The sequence below is a fragment of the Talpa occidentalis genome, unplaced genomic scaffold (genome assembly GCF_014898055.3).
Source record: "Talpa occidentalis isolate TD23 unplaced genomic scaffold, MPIMG_talOcc4v2.1 talOcc4.12, whole genome shotgun sequence".
Classification (NCBI taxonomy): domain Eukaryota; kingdom Metazoa; phylum Chordata; class Mammalia; order Eulipotyphla; family Talpidae; genus Talpa; species Talpa occidentalis.
In genome coordinates, this window is record NW_023601212.1 from 90,552,623 (window position 1) to 90,574,817 (window position 22,195).

Genomic DNA, 22,195 nt, shown 5'->3' on the forward strand with positions numbered 1-22,195 from the left:
GTACTAAAACCATCAAGGTGACAGATGTAGTGTTGGATTATTTCTAGGCTTCATTGTATTTTTGGTACTTCTCAGACTGAAAATATACAGTTCTGTGTATTACTAACAACGAGATAAAATCCCTAAGATAAACTAGTATTTGACTCACAGTAAGTCTTTCCCAATGCATGCAAGGACTATAATTCAGGCTGATTTTTAAACTGAAATTTGGAGAACACTTTCCAAAGAAAGCAGTCACATTCCCTTCGGCTATATATAGGAGAACCTGATGTGCATATAACATGATTCAATCTCCTACTCATCCCTCTTAGTCAAGCTACTGAATGCAATCCTGCTGTGCCATCAAAGCCTCTTCTGCATGCTCTCTAAGGTTACGCTGAACTCATTCTTCCCACACCACCATGGCCACACTCCCACGCTTTTGCATACACTATTCCCCTGCCTGGGTAAGTGCTTTGCAGCTCAGACATCACCTCCTACATGAAACTTCCCTGACTCCTGTAGCATCTAACAGATCTGTCCATCTCCAACCCCACAACAGGTGGTCACATTTCTTGTCAGATTATCCTGCCGTTGTCTGTTACATTTTTTTTCTGCACTATTCTGTTCTGTTTTTTTTTTTTTTTTTTTTTTTTACAAATTTATTTATTTATACAAGAACCAGGGTACAGGCCAGATGTGCGGGAAGGTGAGAGGATTCACCAGAGACAGAGTGGGGAATAGAACAGGGAGACTGACGAAATACACTGCTGAGGGGAGCAGCGGGCGAGACAGGAGAGGTCTGCTGAGTCATGTGGCTGCTCCCTGGCCAGGGATCAAACTCATGCTGCAGTGGCTGCCGATAGCTTCATAGTGCTGAGACTTAACTCCTTGCACCACCAGGGAGGCCGCAGAGGAATTTTTTTTTTTTAAGATTTATTTATTTATGCATACGAGAGCTGGGGTACAGGCCAGAGGTGTGGGGGGGGGTGAGAGGATTCACCAGAGACAGAGTGGGGAACAGAACAGGCAGACAGAATAAAATACACTGCTGAGGGGAGCAGTGCGCAGAACCCTGCCAAGCCATGTAGGCGCCTCCCCCTACCCCCACCCCAGCCGGGGGCAGGGATCAAAGTTGTGCTGCAGTGGTTGCGGACAGCTTCATAGGCTGCATCTTAATCCCTTGCGCCACCAGGGAGGCTCACTATTCTGTATTTTAAGACTAGAAGCATCTTTCTTATTTATTTTTGCATTAAATTAAATAATTTAAGATGCATGTATGTGAACAATGTTTCTATAGAAAAATATTTTTTTCCAGCATTTCAACAGAATTAGAGCACACTTCCCTCCCCAGCCATCAACCCTCACCCCTCTCCTAAGGACTGCTGATTCCCTAACAGTATTCACTTTCCTGCTAACTCAGCATCCAGAATTTTCACTGGAAAGATTAAACTATAACATTCTGTTTAGATTTGTGTTTCCCAGGACAATGAAAATAGAACTAGCAGAGACAGAGGTTCTAGTGTCTACAGACACTCTGCCCTCTGGACGAGCACTCAAACCACATACCAAAAAATGTTAACAGAATTTTCAGAATAAGTGATTTCTTTCTCTCTGCTATACAAAGAAGTGAGAGAATCTGAAACCCCTGACTGACAGGCAAACAGTTACGTCTCTGTGGAGTCAAGTCACATAAACCAATGGAGAATGCACGGTCTTTGAGAGTAAGTTAAAATGCAGAATGAAGGGGGCTCCCTGGTGGCCCAAGGGATTAAGACGCAACTCTGATGCAATCCACAGCTACCGCAACATGAGTTCCGTCCCCAGCCAGAGAGCAACCCACATGGCGCAGCAGACCTCTCCTGCCTCGCCCACTGCTCCCCTCAGCAGTGTATTTCAGTCAATCTGCCTGTTCTGTTTCACCACTCTGTCTCTGGTAGATCAGATCCTCCCACCCCCCACGCCTCTGGCCTGTACCCCAGTTCTTGTATGTATAAATAAATCTTTAAAAAATAAATAAAATGCAGAATGAAGACATTCAAATTCTGGTTATTATTTCTATTAAAAGTTTCATGGGCAGATCAAGGAGACACTGACAAATATTTCACAATAAATATTTTGGACTGTAAACAAAAATGCTCAATAAAGCCACAAAGTTTTAAAAAGTAACCAAATAGGATGGAATGGAGTACATTCAACATTTATCACACACTAACATTGAGACAGATAAGGCTGCGCAATCTATACATTAAATCATTTAATCCTCACAACATACCTCAAGGCAGGCATCAACTCCGTTTTTACAAATGAGAAACCAAGTTCAGTGCAAGGCCCAGTCATGAGGGCTGTATCCAAAAGGCAACACTGAGGGCACTTTCAAACAAGGGCTAGTCCTCACAGCCCCAACTCTAGTGAAACAAGTCCAGACAGAGACCTGCTTATTTCCATTTAGACTGATGGAAGCTTTAAGACTAAACACGTAGGGCCTCCCCTGGTGGCGCAGTGGTTGAGCGCCAGGCTGCGAAGCTGCCCGCAGCCTCTGCAGCGCGGGTTTGATCCCCGGCTGCCGGTGAGGGTCCCACATGGCATGCAAACCTCTCCTGCCACACCCGCTGCTCCCCTCAGCAGTGTATTCTGTCGGTCTGCCTGTTCTGTTCCCTGCTCTGGCTCTGGTGAATTCTCTCACCCTCCCGCGCTTCTGACTGTACCCAGTGCTTGTATAAAAATAAAATAAATAAATCTTTGAAAAAAAAAAAAAAAGACTAAACACATAATCTAACCAGAACAATGACCCAGAAAAGTGGGAAAGTCACCAAGGGCTACCTCTCAATTATTAAGGGCCTCGCTGGTGTCTCTGGGGAAGCTCTACCAAACTTTCAAAGAACAGGTAGCCACCAATGCAAGTTAAACTGTTCTAGAGTATACGAAGAAGAATGACTTTTTAGAGTCAGTGTGAACACTGATATCAAAACATGACAGACAACATCTTTCAAATAAATAATAGATCAGATACAGACCAACTATCATCAATATTAATGCTTATTTATTTAGAAATTTTGTAAATACAATCCAATGATATGTTACAAAAGGATTCTATCTTCTAAGCCCAGAAATGCAGGGATGCATATATATTAGAAAAAGTGTTATTAACTGAGTAAGTTAAAAGAAGGGAAAAAACAGGGTATCTATCTCCAGATGCTAAAAATGCTAAAAATTAATAACAATTCATTATTAATTTCTGACTTTTTAGGCTTTTATTAAACAGGCCTTTTAAAAATATTTTCAAGCTGGGCCTCCCCGGTGGCGCAGTGGTTGAGCGCTGGGTTGCAAAGCTGCACGCAGCCTCTGTGGCGCCGGTTCGATCCCTGGCTGCTCCCCGGCCACTGGAGGAGGGTCCCACATGGCGCGCAGACCTCTCCTGCCGCCCACTGCTCCCCTCAGCACTGTACTTCGGTCCTTCTGCCTGCTCTGCTTCCCGCTCTGGTGAATTCTCTCACCCTCCCACGCTTCTGACTGTACCCAGTGCATGTATAAACAAACAAACAAGCAAACAAATAAATAAACATGCCTCTATAAAAAAAAAAATTAAAAAAAAAAATATTTTCAAGCCAAAAGACAGCATTATACTTTAAGCAGAAGCATTTTCACTAAAGTCATAAACAGGGCAAAAGTGTTCACCATTTTTTAACACATTCTGGAAATAACTACCAATTCACCTTAACAAAAAAAAGTCTAAAAATGAAAAGGAAGTACTTAAACCATTTGCAGATGCTACACCTGTGTATCAAGACAACAAGAGACTCAATCAAGAAACTATTGGCAACACCAAGGTAATTCATTAAGGTAAATGGCTACAAAATTGGTACACACATGAAAATCAATGCTTGTGTATGTGTACATGACATCCAATTTAAAATATGATGGAAGAGCCATTTGTGATGACATGGATGACCCTGGAGAATATTATGCTCAGTGAAATAAGCCAGACACAGAAAAACAAATACTGTCTGATATCACTTATATGTAGAGTCTAAACAGAGTCAAGCCTATAGAACAAGAGCTCACAAGGCGGTTGCCAGGCTTCCAATGGTAAAACGAGTAAGTTCTGGGATCCAACCATGGTGACCAGTTAATACGGTATCATTTACTTCAAATTCTCACCACACAAAAAACCTAATTGTGAGGTTACATTAAGTGCTAGACTTGTTAATCATTTCATGATGTATACTTATGGTAAGTCATGACTTTGCACATCTTAAATACATACAACTTTTATGTGTCTATTATGCCATATTAAAGTTGGGAAAATTTTTAATTAAAAAAATATGCAAGAAGAAAAATTCTGATTTTCAGTATCTCTTCCTCACACATACACATACACCACTAAGAAAAGTTGTTCAGGACCTTTATGAAGAAAATGTTATATTACTAAGAACATAAAGAATTAAATAAATTGAAAGACACAGCTTATTATTAGCTAGGAAGATTCAATACTACCTCAATTAGCCTATTTAATTGAATATAGGGAACTAGACAAACTAGTGCTAAAGTCAATGCACAAAATAAATAAGCAAAAAAAAAAAAAACTAAAAGGGATTGATTGAGGGGATATGAGGGCTACGATAATAAAATATGTAACAAAACAACAATGAAAATTATTTGGTCCTGGCACCCACATAGAAGATAAGTCTTTTTTTTTTTTTTTAAGAGAGGCATGTTTATTTATTTATTAGTTTGTTTGTTTTTGTTTATACATGCACTGGGTACAGTCAGAAGTGCGGGAGGGTGAGAGAATTCACCAGAGCCAGAGCGGGGAGCAGAGCAGGCAGAAGGACCAAAGTACACTGCTGAGGGGAGCAGAGGGCGGCAGGAGAGGTCTGCGAGCCATGTGGGACCCTCCTCCGGTGTGGTCGGGGAGCAGCCGGGGATTGAACCGGCACCGCAGAGGCCGCAGGGAGCTTCGCAACCCAGTGCTCAACCGCTGTGCCACGGGGGAGGCCCCAGAAGATAAGTCTGAATAGAACAGAACCAAACACATCCAGAACTTTAATCAATGACTGAAGCAGCATTTCAAGGCACTAGTAAAGAATCACAAGCAAGGCTATTTGGCAAACTCACTCTTCAATGAGCAGCCAACCCCTAGGGAGGGTTCATACGTACCCTCACACCTGATTTCAGGCTTCTTCCTGTTAGCATCTCAGGGTGGCCCTTCCTGAGCGCCCAGTCTATAACATCACATCACCCAAACCCAACCCCCAACTCCAGAAGCCCCTTTCTTGCTTTCAGCAGCAACCTCCCACTTGTCTGTGGCCTGTGCTCATCAGAAGGTACACTACTCGAGGGCAAGGACAGCAGGAAGTTTGGCTCAGGGTATCTCCAGCATCTAGGCACTCAGTAAACACTTTAAAAGAATGAAAATATTCTATAGCATAAGAGCACTCGGCAGCCAGTTCCCCTCCACCTTCACTCTGAGCTCCACCCCACAGTGTAAACAGGATCAGGCAGAAGAGCCCTCCTCAGACCTGAAGGGCACACCAAGAATTATCTTATGCTTGCTGTGGAGATTTCTGGGAAAGGTCTTCCTTACTGAAAAAAATGTATGGGGGAGAGTATCTTCTCTTTCCAAGGTTTTGTCATACATTTATATATATCAGCCATTCTGTAACTTTGAGGGAAATGTCAACACATGGAAGACTGAAAAAAAGAAACAAGCTTTAAACTTTGACAGAACAGTTTATCAATAAATCAACCAACCTGGAATCACTTTTCTAAAATCAATTTTAAATTTTTAAAGCTACCAATAGTTGTTTCTTCTATTTTCTTAAAGAAGGAAGTCCTGATGCCTACTTACACAATTGCAAAGACTTGGTAAGGGTGGTCATTTCACTATCATTTATAAAGCAAACTGCTGGTTTACCTAACAGTACATCAGTAGGGCCCTCCTGAAGTAGAACTATCATATATCCAACTCTATGCTGGCAAATGTTCACCAACCAGCCTGGAGAAGAGAGAGGCTGTCTGTAGCATGTGCCAAGACCCTGGGACAAGTAAAGAAATCACAAGCAAGGCTATTTGGCAAACTCACTCTTCAATGAGCAGCCAACCCCTAGGGAGGGTTCATACGTACCCTCACACCTGATTTCAGGCTTGGGACAAGGGCTCCTACCACGTCTGTTTCAACGCTGGCCATGTTTCACAGCCAGATTCCTGCCAACAGACCAGTCCTCTCACCAGCCAGTAAAATCAGCTCTAGCAAACCCCTGTTTATACCCAAAAAATGCTGCAGATACACATGTGCTGGTAAGGAATAATTTCCTGGATATATTTAAGCGGTAAAAAAACAACAAAAGTATTTACAAAGGATTTTAATTATGTATCAATTTTTCATGCACACACATACTGTTATTTGCATAGACTATCTCTGAGGAATATTTAAGAAGCATAAACAAGATTGTAGAACTAGAGTGAATGGGAACTTTTTCATTGTAGACCCTCTTGAAAGCTGTGTGAACTCTTGTGACCACAAATCACCCTTGTATAAAAACCCATTTTGAAAAACGTTACTAAATTTTCATTTTTGCAATATATTTCTCCTTTTCTTGATTACATGCTTTCCCCCTGTTTGATGCTTAAAGCCATTCTCACTAGATTTAATAACCCCTGACCAAAATTGGGTCAGCAAACCAAACAAACTAAAATTTTTTGGTTTTGTTAACTAAATAACAAAATTGCCCATGGCTCAACTTCAAGATAAAACAACCATTTGGCTGCAATTGCTTTTTGTTAAAAAATCATAGAAGCAAGTAGGCAAAGCACACTCAGATACCTGAAAGCAGTCCGGTACTCATGAGCACACCCAGACCACTTCACACTTCCCAGTCCGCACACAGCGGCACATGGAAGTCATCAGGACTTAATTAGTGACTTAGAGAAGGGAAGCAATAATAGAATGCTGCAGAGCAGTCTGCAAAACATACAGATCACTGAAGGTCACCAACAGCAACAAAGCTGTTTGTCTCAGGTTTTTGCAAGTGTCACTGGCCAGACCCCTTGGACTCAACAGCAACTCTGTGCAACTACAATCAAGGAGCTTGTTTTCAACCCTAATGCCCCCCTTGTTCCGTTTGACTTCCTCTCAAACTTTTAGTGTGAGAAACACGAGGAACTAAAATTCATGGTGATGTTGATGTTTCTTCCCCTGCTCTTCTACCTCCTGCTATGCCAGGAAGTAGCATTAAAGTTCTGTCATGTGGCTGCCCAACAGGACACAGGAAGCCGGAATCTTACAACCTGATGACTTATGATTGCAATGCAGAGACAGAGCTGAGACTTAATTATACAGGGAACAGCAATGAAATAAGGCCAGGCCGCTGAATTATCAAGGAGGACATTTATTATTGCAGTTTTCATTGTACATCATAGATACAGGTGAGGACTCGCACGGTAGCTTTTTCTTTACCACGTCAAATGATTCCGCGCGGAAATGTGTAAATGGAGAAGACCGGGAGGGAAGATCTATTTTCTTTCCCACCTGCTCTATTTAAAGAATTCTCCACTTCCTCTACCATCAAGACAAATCTAAAGCTATCTGGTAAAAGGCTAGCATTTAGTCTGAAGGGGTAAGACCTCAGGGGTAAAAAGTAACAAAAGCAGCAAGGAAGGAACAAATGAGAAGTAACACAAATCCTCGGTTCTAAGCAAACATGAACATTATGCCTTAAAACACAGGTTTTTATAGATACTTGACAACAGATTTTGGTGTTTCTAAACTATCAATGGATTTTTTAAAGATGTCACCAAGCTCTCAGTTTTTGAATCCAAGGTTGATCTAGACAGTGATCAAGAAAAACTAAAGAGGGCCTCCCCTGGTGGCGCAGTGGTTGAGCGCTAGGCTGCGAGGCTGCCCGCAGCCTCTGCAGCGCCAGTGTATTCCCCGGCCGCTGGCGAGGGTCCCACAAAAAAAAAAGAAAAAGAAAAACTAAAGATTTAAAATATTAAGATGCATTACTTATATACTTTTTATATTACTATATATTAACTTATGAAAACGCAAAAGGCTGAAAGTCCTAACTTTCAACGAAACCTAAAATGCAAAACACATAAGCTAAAACCATGAACTAGTAGGACTACAGCCAGAAGTCATAATAATGTGAATATTAAACCATTTCTTTTAGTATATTCTTCATTAAATATTACTGAACAAAATGATGCAATCAAAAAAAAGTATCACATAAAGGATTGGTATGTGCTACAACAGAAAACGTCTTCAAAGAGGAAGATCAAACACAATTAACCACAGTTCTCATTTTTAGAGCCTGGGATAAGAGATATAAAATATGAAAAAGCTACATTCAGCAAGTATGTATGGGTAGATTTAAAGGTATTACTTATTGCTTGACTCAGTTTATAAGTGAATAAATAATTCAAGCTCTACTTGAAGGCAGAAAACAGACACATTTTAGGTTTTCAACCTCAAGCAGGCAGCTTCAGCTGAGTATTATTACCACTGCTAAGGAATACTAAAGTTCTGTAAAATCCACATTAAGATGAACATTAACCAAGGTGATATTATACATGGGTTAACTGTATTCTTTCAAATCCCAGGCTCTTCCGTAAAACAGAATCACAAATTCCAATAAACATCTATGCTGAGGAAGAGCGGCCTGACCACACTTACCGTTTTCCACATAGGGATGAAAGGGTAAGACCAGGGCAAGGATGACTCTGCCTCTGGTTGGCTCCAAGACACTTCTGATATCTTTTAACAAAGTCAGGGGCTGATCACAGCGGTCCAGCAAATTCAAGCAGCTGATGACATCATACTGGAACCCTGTATTCTGCCATTCATTTATACCAAGCACTCTGGAAAAAGTCAGAAAAAGTAAACTGTTACAAACCCCCTTAAGCATATCTTAAAAAATAATTGGGATGCCAGTAAAGGCTCTAATTTTACCTTTTATTTTTTTTTTTTTTAGATTCTTTTTTTTTTTTTTAAGATTTATTTATTTATTTATACAAGCACTGGGTACAGTCAGAAGCGCGGGAGGGTGAGAGAATTCACCAGAGCCAGAGCGGGGAGCAGAGCAGGCAGAAGGACTGAAGTGCACTGCTGAGGGGAGCAGCTGGCGGCAGGAGAGGTCTGCACGCCATGTGGGATCCTCCTCTGGTGGCCGGGGAGCAGCCGGGGATCATCGAACCGGCGCTGCAGAGGCTGCGGGCAGCTTCGCAACCCAGCGCTCAACCGCTGCGCCACCGGGGAGGCCCCCTAATTTTACCTTTTAAATCAAAGGAAGTTTAAGATCTTCATTTATAATTTTTATTTGTAGTAATAAAATGGCCAGGCTAAAGACAGACAGCAGTCATATTTCTTTAGATTTGGCATTTCACTTATTTCCAAATCTCAAAACATAAAATTTCCTTCATAAGAATTAATCATGCTTAATCAGTATGAAGATATAAGGTGATAAAAATGGTATAAAGCATCAAATTCCTACATATCAGCTAATGAACTAAGATTCCTTCTTTCTACAACCACTGGAATTTAATCATAAAATACATCATATATTCTTGTTTTCTATTCTAAGGCGCCCTTATTTTTAAGAATGATTGAAAGTGGTATTAGATCATTCCATTTATAACCCAAAACCTTTTGAGCACATCTCTGTTCCCAAGAGAAAGAGAATATTTCATACTTTAAAATCTTTATACAGGAGTAACTACATAGGAAGAGATGGAGCGCATGAAACACTACTAAAAGTTGTTAAGTGAAGAGCATAATTAACACATCACTCAGCCCTCAACATCTCCTTCCCTCTCCCTTTCCCAAAAAATATTTCCAGTCCTTTACAGTGTTTTGTCCTCAAAAAAGAGTTCTCACAGCAAGTCTCTACTAGCATACCATGAAGGCAATTCTATTAATCACTCCTATTTGGTTATAGCAAATTTTGAAGGACAGGAATACATGTTCTAAACAGAAAACTATGGCTTTATTTTTTTTTTTAAGATTTATTTATTTATTAATTTATTTATTTGTTTGTTTGTCTGTTTATACATACAAGCACTGGGTACAGTCAGAAGCACGGGAGGGTGAAAGAATTCACCAGAGTCAGCGCAGGGAGCAGAGCAGGCAGAAGGACCGAAGTATACTGCTGAAGGGAGCAGCGGGCGGCAGGAGAGGTCTCACGCCATGTGGGACCCTCCTCTGGTGGCCGGGGAGCAGCCGGGGATCCAACCGGGCGCTGCAGAGGCTGCGGGCAGCTTCACAACCCAGCGCTCAACCGCTGCACCACCGGGGAGGCCCTGAAAACTATGGCTTTAATACTGGGAAGTTCAAACTATACCTATAAAAGTCCAACTTCATCTTTACTTCTGGTCTTTTTTTTTTAAATTTAGATTTGTAAACTCAGTTCCACAGATGAAGAAGACAAATTTTTAGCTAAAACTGCTAGCCTGGGGATTCTACCAAGTTGTCAGAACTGTCCGCTCTTTGTGAGAAAAATGAAAGAAGTGATTTGTCTGAGGTCATACTATAAATCACTGGCAGAGAAGAAATTACAACTTAGAAATTCTAGTATGTATTCAGGTCAACGAACCTGCTCTAGCCATATAAAATGAGAAAGAACCTGACAGTCTTTGAATAAATGTGTCTAGGGTGGTGGGTTCAGAATGAATGGCAACCACTTCAGTCCCCAAAATCTTTTTATTTTAAAAAAGAAAACAATGAGGATACTAACATGAGAAATCAAATTCTTAACTACATCATTTTCTTTTAAAAAAAAATAAAATAAAATACAGATAATGGATCAAAGTAAAGCACCTTTTAAATTTACACTAAAAATTTTTGTTCTCTGAAGTCAAAAATATATACATAATTCCTTTTTGATTACTGGCATATTAACTATCTGCGCTGATTTAGTCCCAAACCCCATCCTACTCAGCATCTTGCCACACTTATTTCTTCTACCACCTATTAACCACCATTTAGAGCACAACTATTTTATTTCTTAATTTTTGAAAACTAAATTTAACAATGACTTTTGGTAAAGCAAACTGAGGATGGTATATATGCTGGCAAAATTTTTTCCAGCTGAAGAAGTTGTCATCTGATTGGTGGCATTGTACATTAGCACACACAACCAGAAATTAATTATATAATCCCTTCCTAATGTCTATAGCTTTTCCAAAACAGCATTTCTAGAAACAAAGCAGCTATTTAGAAGGGATTATTTTTTTTTAAATGTTGACCTTCAGGAAGTATTTTAAAATATATGTTTTGTAGAGAAATGACAAAGCAATCAGTATTTTTGATAAATTCTAGATTTAAAAAATACAACACTATAAAACAAGGTATTGCTTTGTTTTAAAAATCAAAGGCACATCCTTAAATTTTACAATCAGATTTTGCGGCACCTTGGCAATACAGAAGAAAATCTTGGCCATTTCTGTTTGATTTATTTCAAAAATGACATCCAGAACCTTTATTAAAAAGTCAGTTGTTCATGGTCCAGATATTGAAGAGAAATGAAAAATCGCTACCTCTCAAAAAGAAGCCAAGAAAATGAAGAATTAAGCTTAAAGTGCGCCCAGTCATTGTGGGCTAGATGAACCTAAACTTAGTAGGATACTGCTTTCTCATTAAAATCTTAACTACGGGCCTCCCCGGAGGCGCAGCGGTTGAGCGCTGGGTTTCAAAGCTGCCTGCAGCCTCTGCAGCCCCGATTCGATCCCCAGCTGCTCCCCAGCTGCTCCCCGGCCACCACCGGAGGAGGGTCCCACATGGCACGCAGACCTCTCCTGCAGCCTGCTGCTCCCCTCAGCAGTGTACCTCGGTCCTTCTGCCTGCTCTGCTCCCTGCTCTGGCTCTGGTGAATTCTCTCACCCTCCCGCGCTTCTGACTGTACCCAGTGCTTGTATAAATAAATAAATAACTAAATAAATCTTTAAAAATTTTTTTAATTAAATAAATAAATAAAAAATCTTAACTACACCAAAAGTTGCCATTTTTATGACTATGTTTTTATTTCATACCAATAATAGTATGGAGAAAGTATCCACTAGTATGAATTTCTTACCTGCATCAAATTGCAAACATAAGACACATAAGCTTTTCATCAGGAAAAAAATTAGCTATTTTATGTATTGTGGATAAGTTTACTATGTTACATAGCATGTAAACTCTACATATATTAATTCAATTATCTGAAAATTCCATTTAAACATTCAAGGAAAGGGCCAGAATAAATGAGAAGGGAATTTTATATGAAGACTTAATTTTGAACACCTTCCTCCCCATACCATTTCAAAACACTGTCATTTTTTAATGTGGGAAGTGGGTCAGACTAGTTATTCAGCATGTTTAAGCCACTGTTATAATAAAGGTCAAAGCATTCCAAGTTTTGAAATGGTGAGTTAATTTCTAATTGAAGGAATACATTTCCATTACCACCAGCTAGATCCACGAGAATCTAACTGGAGAACCTGCTGGAGCTAAAGGGGATCTTATAAATTACTTAGTTCAACAACACACAGATGTGTCTCCTGAGACATCGCTAACAGCCTCGCTAATGCTCTGTCTCCAGGGTTAGTCCACATAAGAGTAACCTAGGTGAAGAGGAAAGTGAGGAGTGCCTGCCTACATTTTTTCTCAGGCTAAGCCTGACTTTCAAAATATCAAAGGAGGCAAGCTCTACTCTCTCCTCCCCCCTTCTATACTCAGCACCTTCCCCCTTTCAACAGAATCCATACTGAATGAAGAGTAGCCTACTTCCTAGTTTCTCAAACAGTAGATGGCAGGAAAACGAAGATTTGAAACTGCACATCAGTTAGGATGGCTATTATCAAAACACAGAAATAACATGTACTGGTGAAATTTGAGAAAGTGGAACCCTGTGCTCTGCTGGTGGGATGTATAATGAATGGTGCCGCTGCCATGGAAAATGGTATGGCAATTCTTAAAATCAAATGCATTAAACAAAAAATTAAACAGATGATCTAGTAACTCCACTTCTGGGTATGTACTCAAAAGAAATGAAAGCAGTGACTCAAACAGGGATTTATACACCCATGGTCACAGCAACATTATTCAATACAGCTAAAAAGTGGAAGCAACCCAAATGTCCATCAACATATGAATGAATAAACAAAATGTGGTCTACCTTATGATGGAATATTATTCAGCCTTTAAAAGGAAATTTTGACACACGCTATACCGCCGATGAGCCCTGAAGACATTTTGCTAAGTGAAATGTCAGTCACAAAAGGACAAATGATGTCTGATCCTTCTTTATCTGACATTCATACTATAGTCAAGTTCTGAGACAAAAATAGAGTGGTAGTTGCTAAGGAGGGATGGAGGAATTAGGAATTAGCATTTAATGGTGATGTAAGATGAAAAGGTTCTGGAGAGGGATGTTGTGATGGTCGCACAACAATGTCAATATACTTACTAGCATTGAATGTACAATTAAGAAGTATTAAATTGGTGAGTGTTATGTATTTTTACAATATTTACAATAAAAAAACCAAAAATAAGATTGGAATGTTAGATTCCAATGAGAGAGCAAGCTTCTCATCACCCTTCTCCAAGCATTTCTCACCTGTCCTTTTCCTCCCTACAGTGCCAACTTTTCCAGTCCAGAAAAATACTACCAAGGAAAAAACATTTCTCTCTTAAGAGTTTCCACTTAATGGTGAATATGGGAGCTTTTGCTTAACTACTAATCTTGGAAAACTGTTTCATAATCTTTAAACAATATACTTTCAAGAAAAACTAAACCTAAGGCCAAGAAAGAAACACAAACCATGTCTAAAAGTTATACCTGTATTTCTTTTTCTGAAGCTGCCATATCATAGTTTCAGACAGCTCAGTGGCATAAATTTCTTCGAAATGAGGGCTCATGATTTTTGTGACTTCTCCATCTCCAGCACCTAAATCCAGAAGTCTATGGGTTTTCCAGTCTGGATTAATTTTAAGCAGTCTCTGAAACTGATCGGGTGAAAACACAAACATTGAGCCTCTTCCTAGCAACCTGGAGGAAAAGAGGACAAAAATGTAAGAGTCTATACAAATTAAACACCCCCTCACAAACACAAAATGACTTCAGTGACTCAACATCAACAACATCTTGAACTTACAAGATGTTTGATTACCTGATTACATAACTAAAGTATATTCTCTTGTAGAATTTCTATGATTAAAAACCAAACTTAAGAATATAAGAAAATAACTCCACACGTCATCATTTGTCTTTAAGGTTGCAAATAATACCCCCAAAAGAGTTAAGAGGAGGAATAAAAGTGGAAAGGAAAAAAGGATGCTAGGAGAAGGGAAGAAGAATATAGAAGCAATTAAAAGAAAAATGTGAAGAATATGTCAAAATAAGAAGTTGAAAGAAGTAACAAAAAACATTTATCATTTATAAAAGATGTCAGGCCCACAGAATCAGATCACAGTACTGGCCCATACCAACAGGCAGAAAAATCAAATAGGAGGGGGGAAAAGCAATTCGGAAACTAAACTTGCGGTCAGAAAAATACAGCTTCTATATAATAGGTTTTTAAGAGACATTAGAGAAGAGAGGCCCATGATATCAGTGAATTTACATTTAAAAAGAAGATTCCAACTTGCAGAGGTTCATGTTATTTTCAAAGAGCCTAAACAGCATTCAAAACTATTAACACTGACTTTGAAAGAAGAGAGTGAGAGGGGTTTGAATTGGAACAGCAGCTACAGATCAGGTCAAGCCTCATGAAGGTATTATCTTAGGAAATAAAACACACTCCTGGGCCTCCCTGGTGGCTTAGGGGATAAGTGTCAGTGCTATCGCCACTAGGGACTGAGTTTGATCCACAGCCAGGGAGCTACCCATATATGGCGCAACAGACCTCTCCTGTCTCACCTGCTGCTCCCTATAGCAGTGCATTTCAGCAAATCTGCCAGTTCTGCTCCCCACTCTCTCTGGTGAATCCTCTCAACACCCACACCTCTGGCCTATACCCCAGTTTTCCTGTGCATAAATAAATAAAAGTTTAAAAAGGAAAAAAACTAAAACGCACTCCTGCTTAGAGCCTGTTTTCCAGGCCTTGAAGCCGTTTGTCAGGGGCAGGGACTTTCAAACTTCCCTTAAACAGCAGAAGCCTTTCTTTAAATGAAATGGAACTCACAGACAAGACGGAACGACCCAGGAGAGCCGCTGCCGAACTGAGCGTGCCAGCCCAGAGCTGCTGCCAGTCCACTTCTAGGCCTTTCTCTGCAGCCTGAAGCAGCTCCTGAGGCACTTCCTCTTCAGACCCAGGAAAAGTTTGAAAATCAAGGGTGTAGGAAGTGGCAGTGAGACCTGTACTGTACTGCTACTTTCTGGAAATAACCCTAAGGTACAGTATGTTTGTTACAGGGACTGGGAAGATGCCTGCAAGGTGGTGCTCCTGGTAAAACCAGTTTTGGGAAACAATTTAAATTATGAAATTCATACAGCAAACTCCCACTTCCCCTTATCAGATTAAGACCATAGAAGACTCTACCCAAATCTAATCATGTATTTACAGTAAATCACAAAAAAGCTAAAAATGGAGTAGGGGGTGGAGAGACCTCAGAGACTGCTACCTACCCAGAGAAAACACTATTCTGAAAGACAAGGTGATTTAAATCCTCAGTTGTTCGTATCTTCTAGTGGAAAAACAGCCTGCAGAAAGCAATCTGAGAAAAGGGACTGAACTGAAATAATTAAAATTTTACACAGGAGCCAGCCAGTGCAGGCGAGATTACAGGTGGCGTGGCCTGGGGGATGCACGTTTCAGATGCTGGTGCTGACTTTCCACAGGATCAGGTCAGTTGCAAAACAGTCATCTGGCTTAAGGTTTCCCAGTTCTAAAATAGCATGCTTCCCTAGCCCATCACTTTGGAACATGAAAAACCTTATCATGAACACCATGAAGTCTAGAGCCAGCGGTCATCTGAGGTGAGAGCTCATGAAGTCATCTGACTGGTCCACATTCAAAAGCACCAGAGAAGCTTCATCCTTTCTCCCCAAATCATGAACAACTGAGGCTACACAAAAAGGTTAAAACTGTCAAAAATTCATCTAGGCCAGTGTTCCTCAACTAGGACCAAACAAAATTAAACTTCCTACAATGTGTGTAAGGTGGGGGGCTAGAGGGGTGGGGTCCCACACAATGAGGAATAATCTACTAAAATACCAAGACACTGACCTAGCTCAAAACACAGTTTCTAGCAAACACATACCATGGAGAGGAAGGGCTCTCTAATTTGTTTTTAACTCCCAGGTCATGTTTTTCTTTCTTTTTAAAAAAATACTTAATCACCACCCTAGGTTCTCTGGACTCCATCTATGTTCGTTCTAGATTTTGAGTCTACTGAGGAGGTCCACTTCCTTATCAATATCTTCCTGATAAACATTGAAAACAGCTAACATGGCCTTACTTGGCCTTCCCCTTTCCAACATAATGAAATCAGATACGGATCTTTTTAATTCAAGAAGGTTTCACAGTAATTATTTCTATAAGAGACAGCTACTCATGGTGGTAATCCACCACTGCTATAGAGGGAAAGGTATCTATGGGCTCCAAAGTAAGCTTTCAGCTGAGAATACAACACATGGCGAGAGATGTTTGTGCTTGCTTTTCTCTTGTGGGGCAAGGGGAGAATGAACTTCAGATTTTAAAAAGGGGGGTTTATACACTGTATTGTCTCTCTTTAACTAAAATACACAATTCCGGAGTAAGGAATTTTGTTTTTAAAGATTTATATATTTATTTATACAAGAACCAGGGTACAGGCCAGATGCGCAGGAGGGTGAAAGGATTCATCAGAGACAGAGTGGGAAACAGAACAGGCAGACTAACAAAATACAATGCTGAGGGGAACTGCGGGCGCGACAGGAGAGTTCTGCTGCGCCATGTGGGACCCTCACCGGCCGGCCGAGATTGAACCGGTGCTGCAGAGGCTGCGGACAGCTTCACATTGCAGCACTTAACCGCCTGCGACACCAGGGGAGGCCCCGGAGTAAGGAATTTTAACCAGTGTCCAGTGAAGTAGAAGTAAAGGAAGACATGATTCAGAGTCCAAAATCTCCCCCCAAAATATATAAAATGTTGAATGTAAATCGTATCTGAAAAGAGAACGCCTACCTTTAATCATTACCAAAAAGGCACAGGACCTCAAAAAGGATAAGAATCGCTGCTACAGTTACTTGTCTGCTTTCTTATCAAAAAGTAAATGGTATAGAACAGAAATTCAGAACAGCCAATTTTAGAAACAAAGTGTTGGATGGAGTTTTATAAACTCAACTACCAATACAAAAATAACAACTGTCTGCTGAAGCAAACTTCAGGCAATTTCATATAAACAATGAAGAAAATCAAGTAAGAAATCTTGAGAAATGGCTTGTGGTGCCTGAAAACATATTTCAGGACCAGATGATAAACTGGGAATCCAGACATTCAGTACAAGTTGGCGCCCAACCTCCAAGGAAAAAAGTGGGTAACAACCAGCAACTTTTAGTCAACAAGGCTTTTTAAGCACTGAGTCCAGTTGCTTTTCCTTTTGGCTTTCTGGGTTCTCAGGCCTTGAGGTATTCGAGAGTTTGGCCAAGTAAGAATAAAAAATATTCCTGGAGCTTTTTCCATGGATTTACATGAGAGAAACACTCTAGGGACAGAAATCCCATAGCAGGTAACAAAATTCTGGAGCTACTGGCTCTATGAAAGAACAGGGGCAGCACCCTGAGCAAGCCATCACCTCCTGCTGGGCTAATTCATTAGTTACCAGCCAAATAACTTGCTCCTGAAAGCATGCTTAAGGCAAAGACCATCTATAAGTGCTTGGCCCCAAGTACCTTCCTGTTCTCTACAGCAGGAGACTAGCAGCTCCCAGGGTTAATCTGTTTATTAACCATCTGGTTAAAACGCAGAATCCAGGGGCCTTCCTGGTGGTGCAAGGGGGTAAGCACCGCACTATGAAGCAATCGCAGCCTCTGCAGTTCAATCCCTGGCCGGCCAGGGAGCAACCCACATGGAGAAGCAGACCTCTCCTGTCTGGCCCGCTGCTCCCCTCAGCAGTGTATTTCAGTCAGTCTGCCTAGTCTGTTCCCCACACTGTCTCTGGTAAGTCCTCTCACCCCCTCCCGCCATCTCTGGCCTGTACCCCAGCTCTTGTATGCATAAATAAATAAATCTTCAAAAAAATAAAATAAAATGCAGATTCCAGGACCCCCTCGGTCCCCCCTATCTCTTGACTCAAAATGTGCATTTTATCCATTCCCCCAGGTAATTCCCACACAATTCAAAGTTGGGAAGCTCTTGCTCTAAGTAATTCCTATCACAGAAAAATATACTAATGAGGCTATTTACCAAGTCAGGGTGAATCTAAAAGCGTAACTGCAGAAGGCCAGGGCACTGGACTGACTGCCAAGGATTCTGACAGCAGAAGTGGTCAACATCTTGAAAAAAATTTACTTTTCATTTTTTTTAAAACCTAAGGCTAAAGAAAAATGTCCAAGAGTCACTTACCCATTGATAGATGTTCTAGACATGAACAGGCTAAAAACCGATGACACGAAAGAGTGATACAATTGGATGAAGAGCCAGCCCGATTTCTCAATGCTGTTGTTTAAGAAGATCTGTGTTCCTTGATCAAGGTAACTCTGAACAAAGACAGCCTGGAGTGATTCGCATAATTTCTCTCTGTTGCACACATACCACTAAAAAAGAAGAAAAATGAAAATACATAACTGAAGTGTCATTTAGGAAGTCCAAAAATGAAAAAAATAAGACTAATAAATCAAATCTAAGATTTTCAAATATTATAATCTCATGGCACTCTGAGGATAATCATCTCATATATATATATATATATGATCTATAATGTACAAACCACTTCTTCAAACAGTTTCTGTTAATTCCCATTACCCTCAAGGTAGGCAGAGAGAATGGGGGGTGGAGGGAGCGCCTTGGGGTCACGCAGCTTAGAGGGGCAGCAGAGACAGCTCCTGGCCCAAGTCTCCTGATTCCTGGCCAGTCAGTCACTACATCCTTGTGCCCCTGGATCCAGGAAAGCTACTCTGGTCTCTTATTCACTGACATTCAACACCAGAAGGCAGTAACCAGCATTATTAACCTTGTTTTTAGATTTAAAAAAAAGTCACATATTCAATGAGTTAACTCAAAACAACCAAACAGATCAATGGTAGTATCAGCTGCAGAATTTAATAATCCAGTGACCAGATTAAGCTGCCTTTCTTCTTGTAAGCTATATGGAGACCTTTAGAAATACTGTGTTGTGCTTTTATCAGGTCACATGATATTTTACAGACAGGAGCAAACTGCTAAAGAAAGCTTAAGTTACTTAAGGTCACATAGCAGTCAATGAGACAGCAAAGTAACAACATGCTAAGAACAAGATTTCCAGAATGCACTTTGTAATCTCCCATCATAAATCCCTGCCATCTTCACTTAGGGTTAGTGTATCAGAAGAGGTTGGTTGTAGTGGGCGTCAGCTTTAGAGTCAGCAGCACCATCAAGTCTCTGTCACTCCTGTGTGAGCTCTCACAAGTCACACAATCTGAGCTTCTGTTCATCCCTCTGTAGACAAGAAATGTCACTGGTATCTATCTATCCTGTGAGGGTCTTGTGAGGATTTAAACAAGATAATGCAGGCAAATCTTCAATACAGTACCAGATACACAGGAGAGGATGTATTAACAACAGAAGAGACTCTTCTTAGATGGCCTGATAAGAGTAAGCCAGCAGAGGAGAGCAGTTACTATTAATCCATTATCTGTGAGAAACCACCAAATTTTCTCAAAGAGGAATCTACTGGTCAGAGGTAAATGGCTTCCCCTCTGCCAGTTATGACCATTTACAAGCAGTAGATGTCTTGTAACTGCTTGCACAATTGGTGGACCAATTTTACAATCATCTAAGTTTACTAAATGAAGTTACATGAAGTCTTGGGTAATATTCCTGATGTTAACATTGAGAGAACCACAAACAACCAGTCACATCAAATTTTGAAAGAGTCATCTTTTTACAAACCCTGTCCCCTAAACTGGATAAATTAAATCTTCTCAATTGCTGACAGCTTTGTTGAGTTACCATTTAAACAATATTATCAAAGCTGCTTGGACTTGAAAACTATCTTTATTTGTTCCACTCTGGATGATAAGTTATGAAGCTCTTAGAGTGACTGCCTACACTTTTTTCCCTTGGCCTAAAAATGCTCTGCTTAATCATTAACTAATTCTTAATACTCATTGTGCCTGAAGTTATGCCCCAATGCAGGCCATAAACCATTTTTTATTAAACTCATGACCTCCTGGTGTACATTCTGAACTCTATAGTACTGAGGCCACGCTGACTTTTATTTATTTTTCTCTCTGAAATAACTAATCAAGATGAAAGTCATCACCTTGGTACTAGGTAATCAGGTACATTCTATTAATGTGGACAAGGAGTCATTTGAGTGAAACAGAGGAGCTAAGAATTCCTTGTAAATGGACAAGGAGAACAATAGACTCTTACTTCCAGAACTAGAAAAGAATTGGCACCAATAACTGCAAATATGGCTTTTAAGTGCCAAAAGGAAAACTCAAGTTTTTAACAGGATTTCTCTCATTTCATTAATATATTAACACATATGGTTACTAGACCTTCCACAGAAGTCTTTCAGGAAAGAAAGTGCTTACTGAACAGATGGGTTACAGAAGAAAAAAGGAGTAAAACCCTCCTTTTAAAAATAAATGCTGAAATTCATGTTCCTCTTGACCATTTTACATGACACAGATGTCAACTCTTGACCATTTTACATGACACAGATGTCAACTCCATAACAGCATTATTCATAATCAACAAAAAAGCAGACACCCAATGTCTACCAACCCAATGACTGGGCGAGCATGACTGATCCATGTAACAGAATCCTGTCCAACCATGAAGAGGAATGAAGCACTGATTCAGTGACTGTAATAGAACAGCGAGGAGCAACCTCCCAGCCAGTGGGTGGTGCTCAATCAACTCAGTGGTAGAAGGTGAAGTTTTCCTTCCTGATTCCATGCCCTGATATCCTCAGGGGCTGATAGACAGGAGTCCAGCCAGCCTTCGGCAGTTGAACTGCTGGCACTGTAGCAGTTAAAACCACTGAGGTTTCAGTAGTTAAACTGCTGGCACTTGGGCAGTTAAATGCAGGCGAGGGGTACTGTCCTGGAGAAGCCACCAGCTTGCCTCACACAGCTTCAGCTTGGACCCTATCTTTCTCTCGTCCCCCACCTTCTCCCTTTTCGCACTCCCTCTGTGTCTGCTTTTAAGTCATGTCCTGTGAGTGTCTGGCGAGGACCCACCACCTGGGTCATCACTGGGCCCCTGGGTTCATCCCATTTCAGCTTTGTGCCCAAAATGGGGCTGGTCACCCATCGATGACTAGCCCTTCAAAGGGCTCCTGCTTGTGATGGCACCACAATCAGTGCATCGAAATTGCAGGGCACGTCATGACATTTCTATTCCTGACTTAGAGGAGTGTGGGCTTTACTGAGAGTTCTCACTGCAAGTGTTTTGATTCAGGCATGGGATCGACGTGAAGTTTAGGCAATTCTGCTGCTGCTGTTCCTCCGCCCAGCTTAGGTTTCAGGGAATATGATAAAGTCTGGTTTATGGAAACTGACTTTTGTCTTATGGGAGATTCTGTGGGCATATACCTGGGATTTGTTTCCAACTTCCAACACAGGATTTTTGCTTCGGTTGGGAATGTGTGAGTGTTTTCTATAACTGTTTTTTGTTTGAGAGGGGGTGAGTTGTCTACTCTGGGCTGAGAGTCTGCCTGGACGAATTCTGGCCGACTAGAACAAGTTTAGTTGTAAGTCAGTGTCTAGGAAGCCATGGGTTTTTACTGTAACACTACTTGGCCTGTATAGTCACTACTTGGAGGGAAAATGGCCTACCAATGTCTACCAATGCAGGCTATCATGCAACTAGAGAAATTTTGTAAAAGATCAGGTAGAAGGGATGAACTTCCATACATATGTGCCTCTGTGTCCCCTCTATGAATTAGATTATAAAAGCCAGTTGGTCACAATGAGAGGAGCGGCCTTCCCCTCACCCTGACAGCTGCACAGACAAGATACAGGAAGAGGAACCTTGTGTGATCTGTCATGAAAATCTCTCCCCAGAAAACCTGTTAGTTTTGCCTTGTGCTCCTAAGTTCCACTCT

The 22,195-nt window shown here is 40.8% G+C and overlaps 1 protein-coding gene across 3 annotated transcripts in view; it reads right to left on the reverse strand.

The window, feature by feature from the left end:
* METTL9 (methyltransferase like 9) overlaps positions 1–22,195 on the reverse strand; it is a 49,916-nt gene that overhangs the window by 11,856 nt on the left and 15,865 nt on the right. For all 3 annotated transcript variants that reach the window (XM_054693798.1, XM_037507430.2, XM_037507429.2), the window contains exons 2-4: positions 18,505–18,695; positions 13,797–14,006; positions 8,657–8,841 (exon numbers count right to left, since the gene is read on the reverse strand). In XM_054693798.1, the coding sequence (XP_054549773.1) occupies positions 8,657–8,841; positions 13,797–14,006; positions 18,505–18,695 (586 nt within the window). The remainder of the gene's footprint in view (positions 1–8,656; positions 8,842–13,796; positions 14,007–18,504; positions 18,696–22,195) is intronic.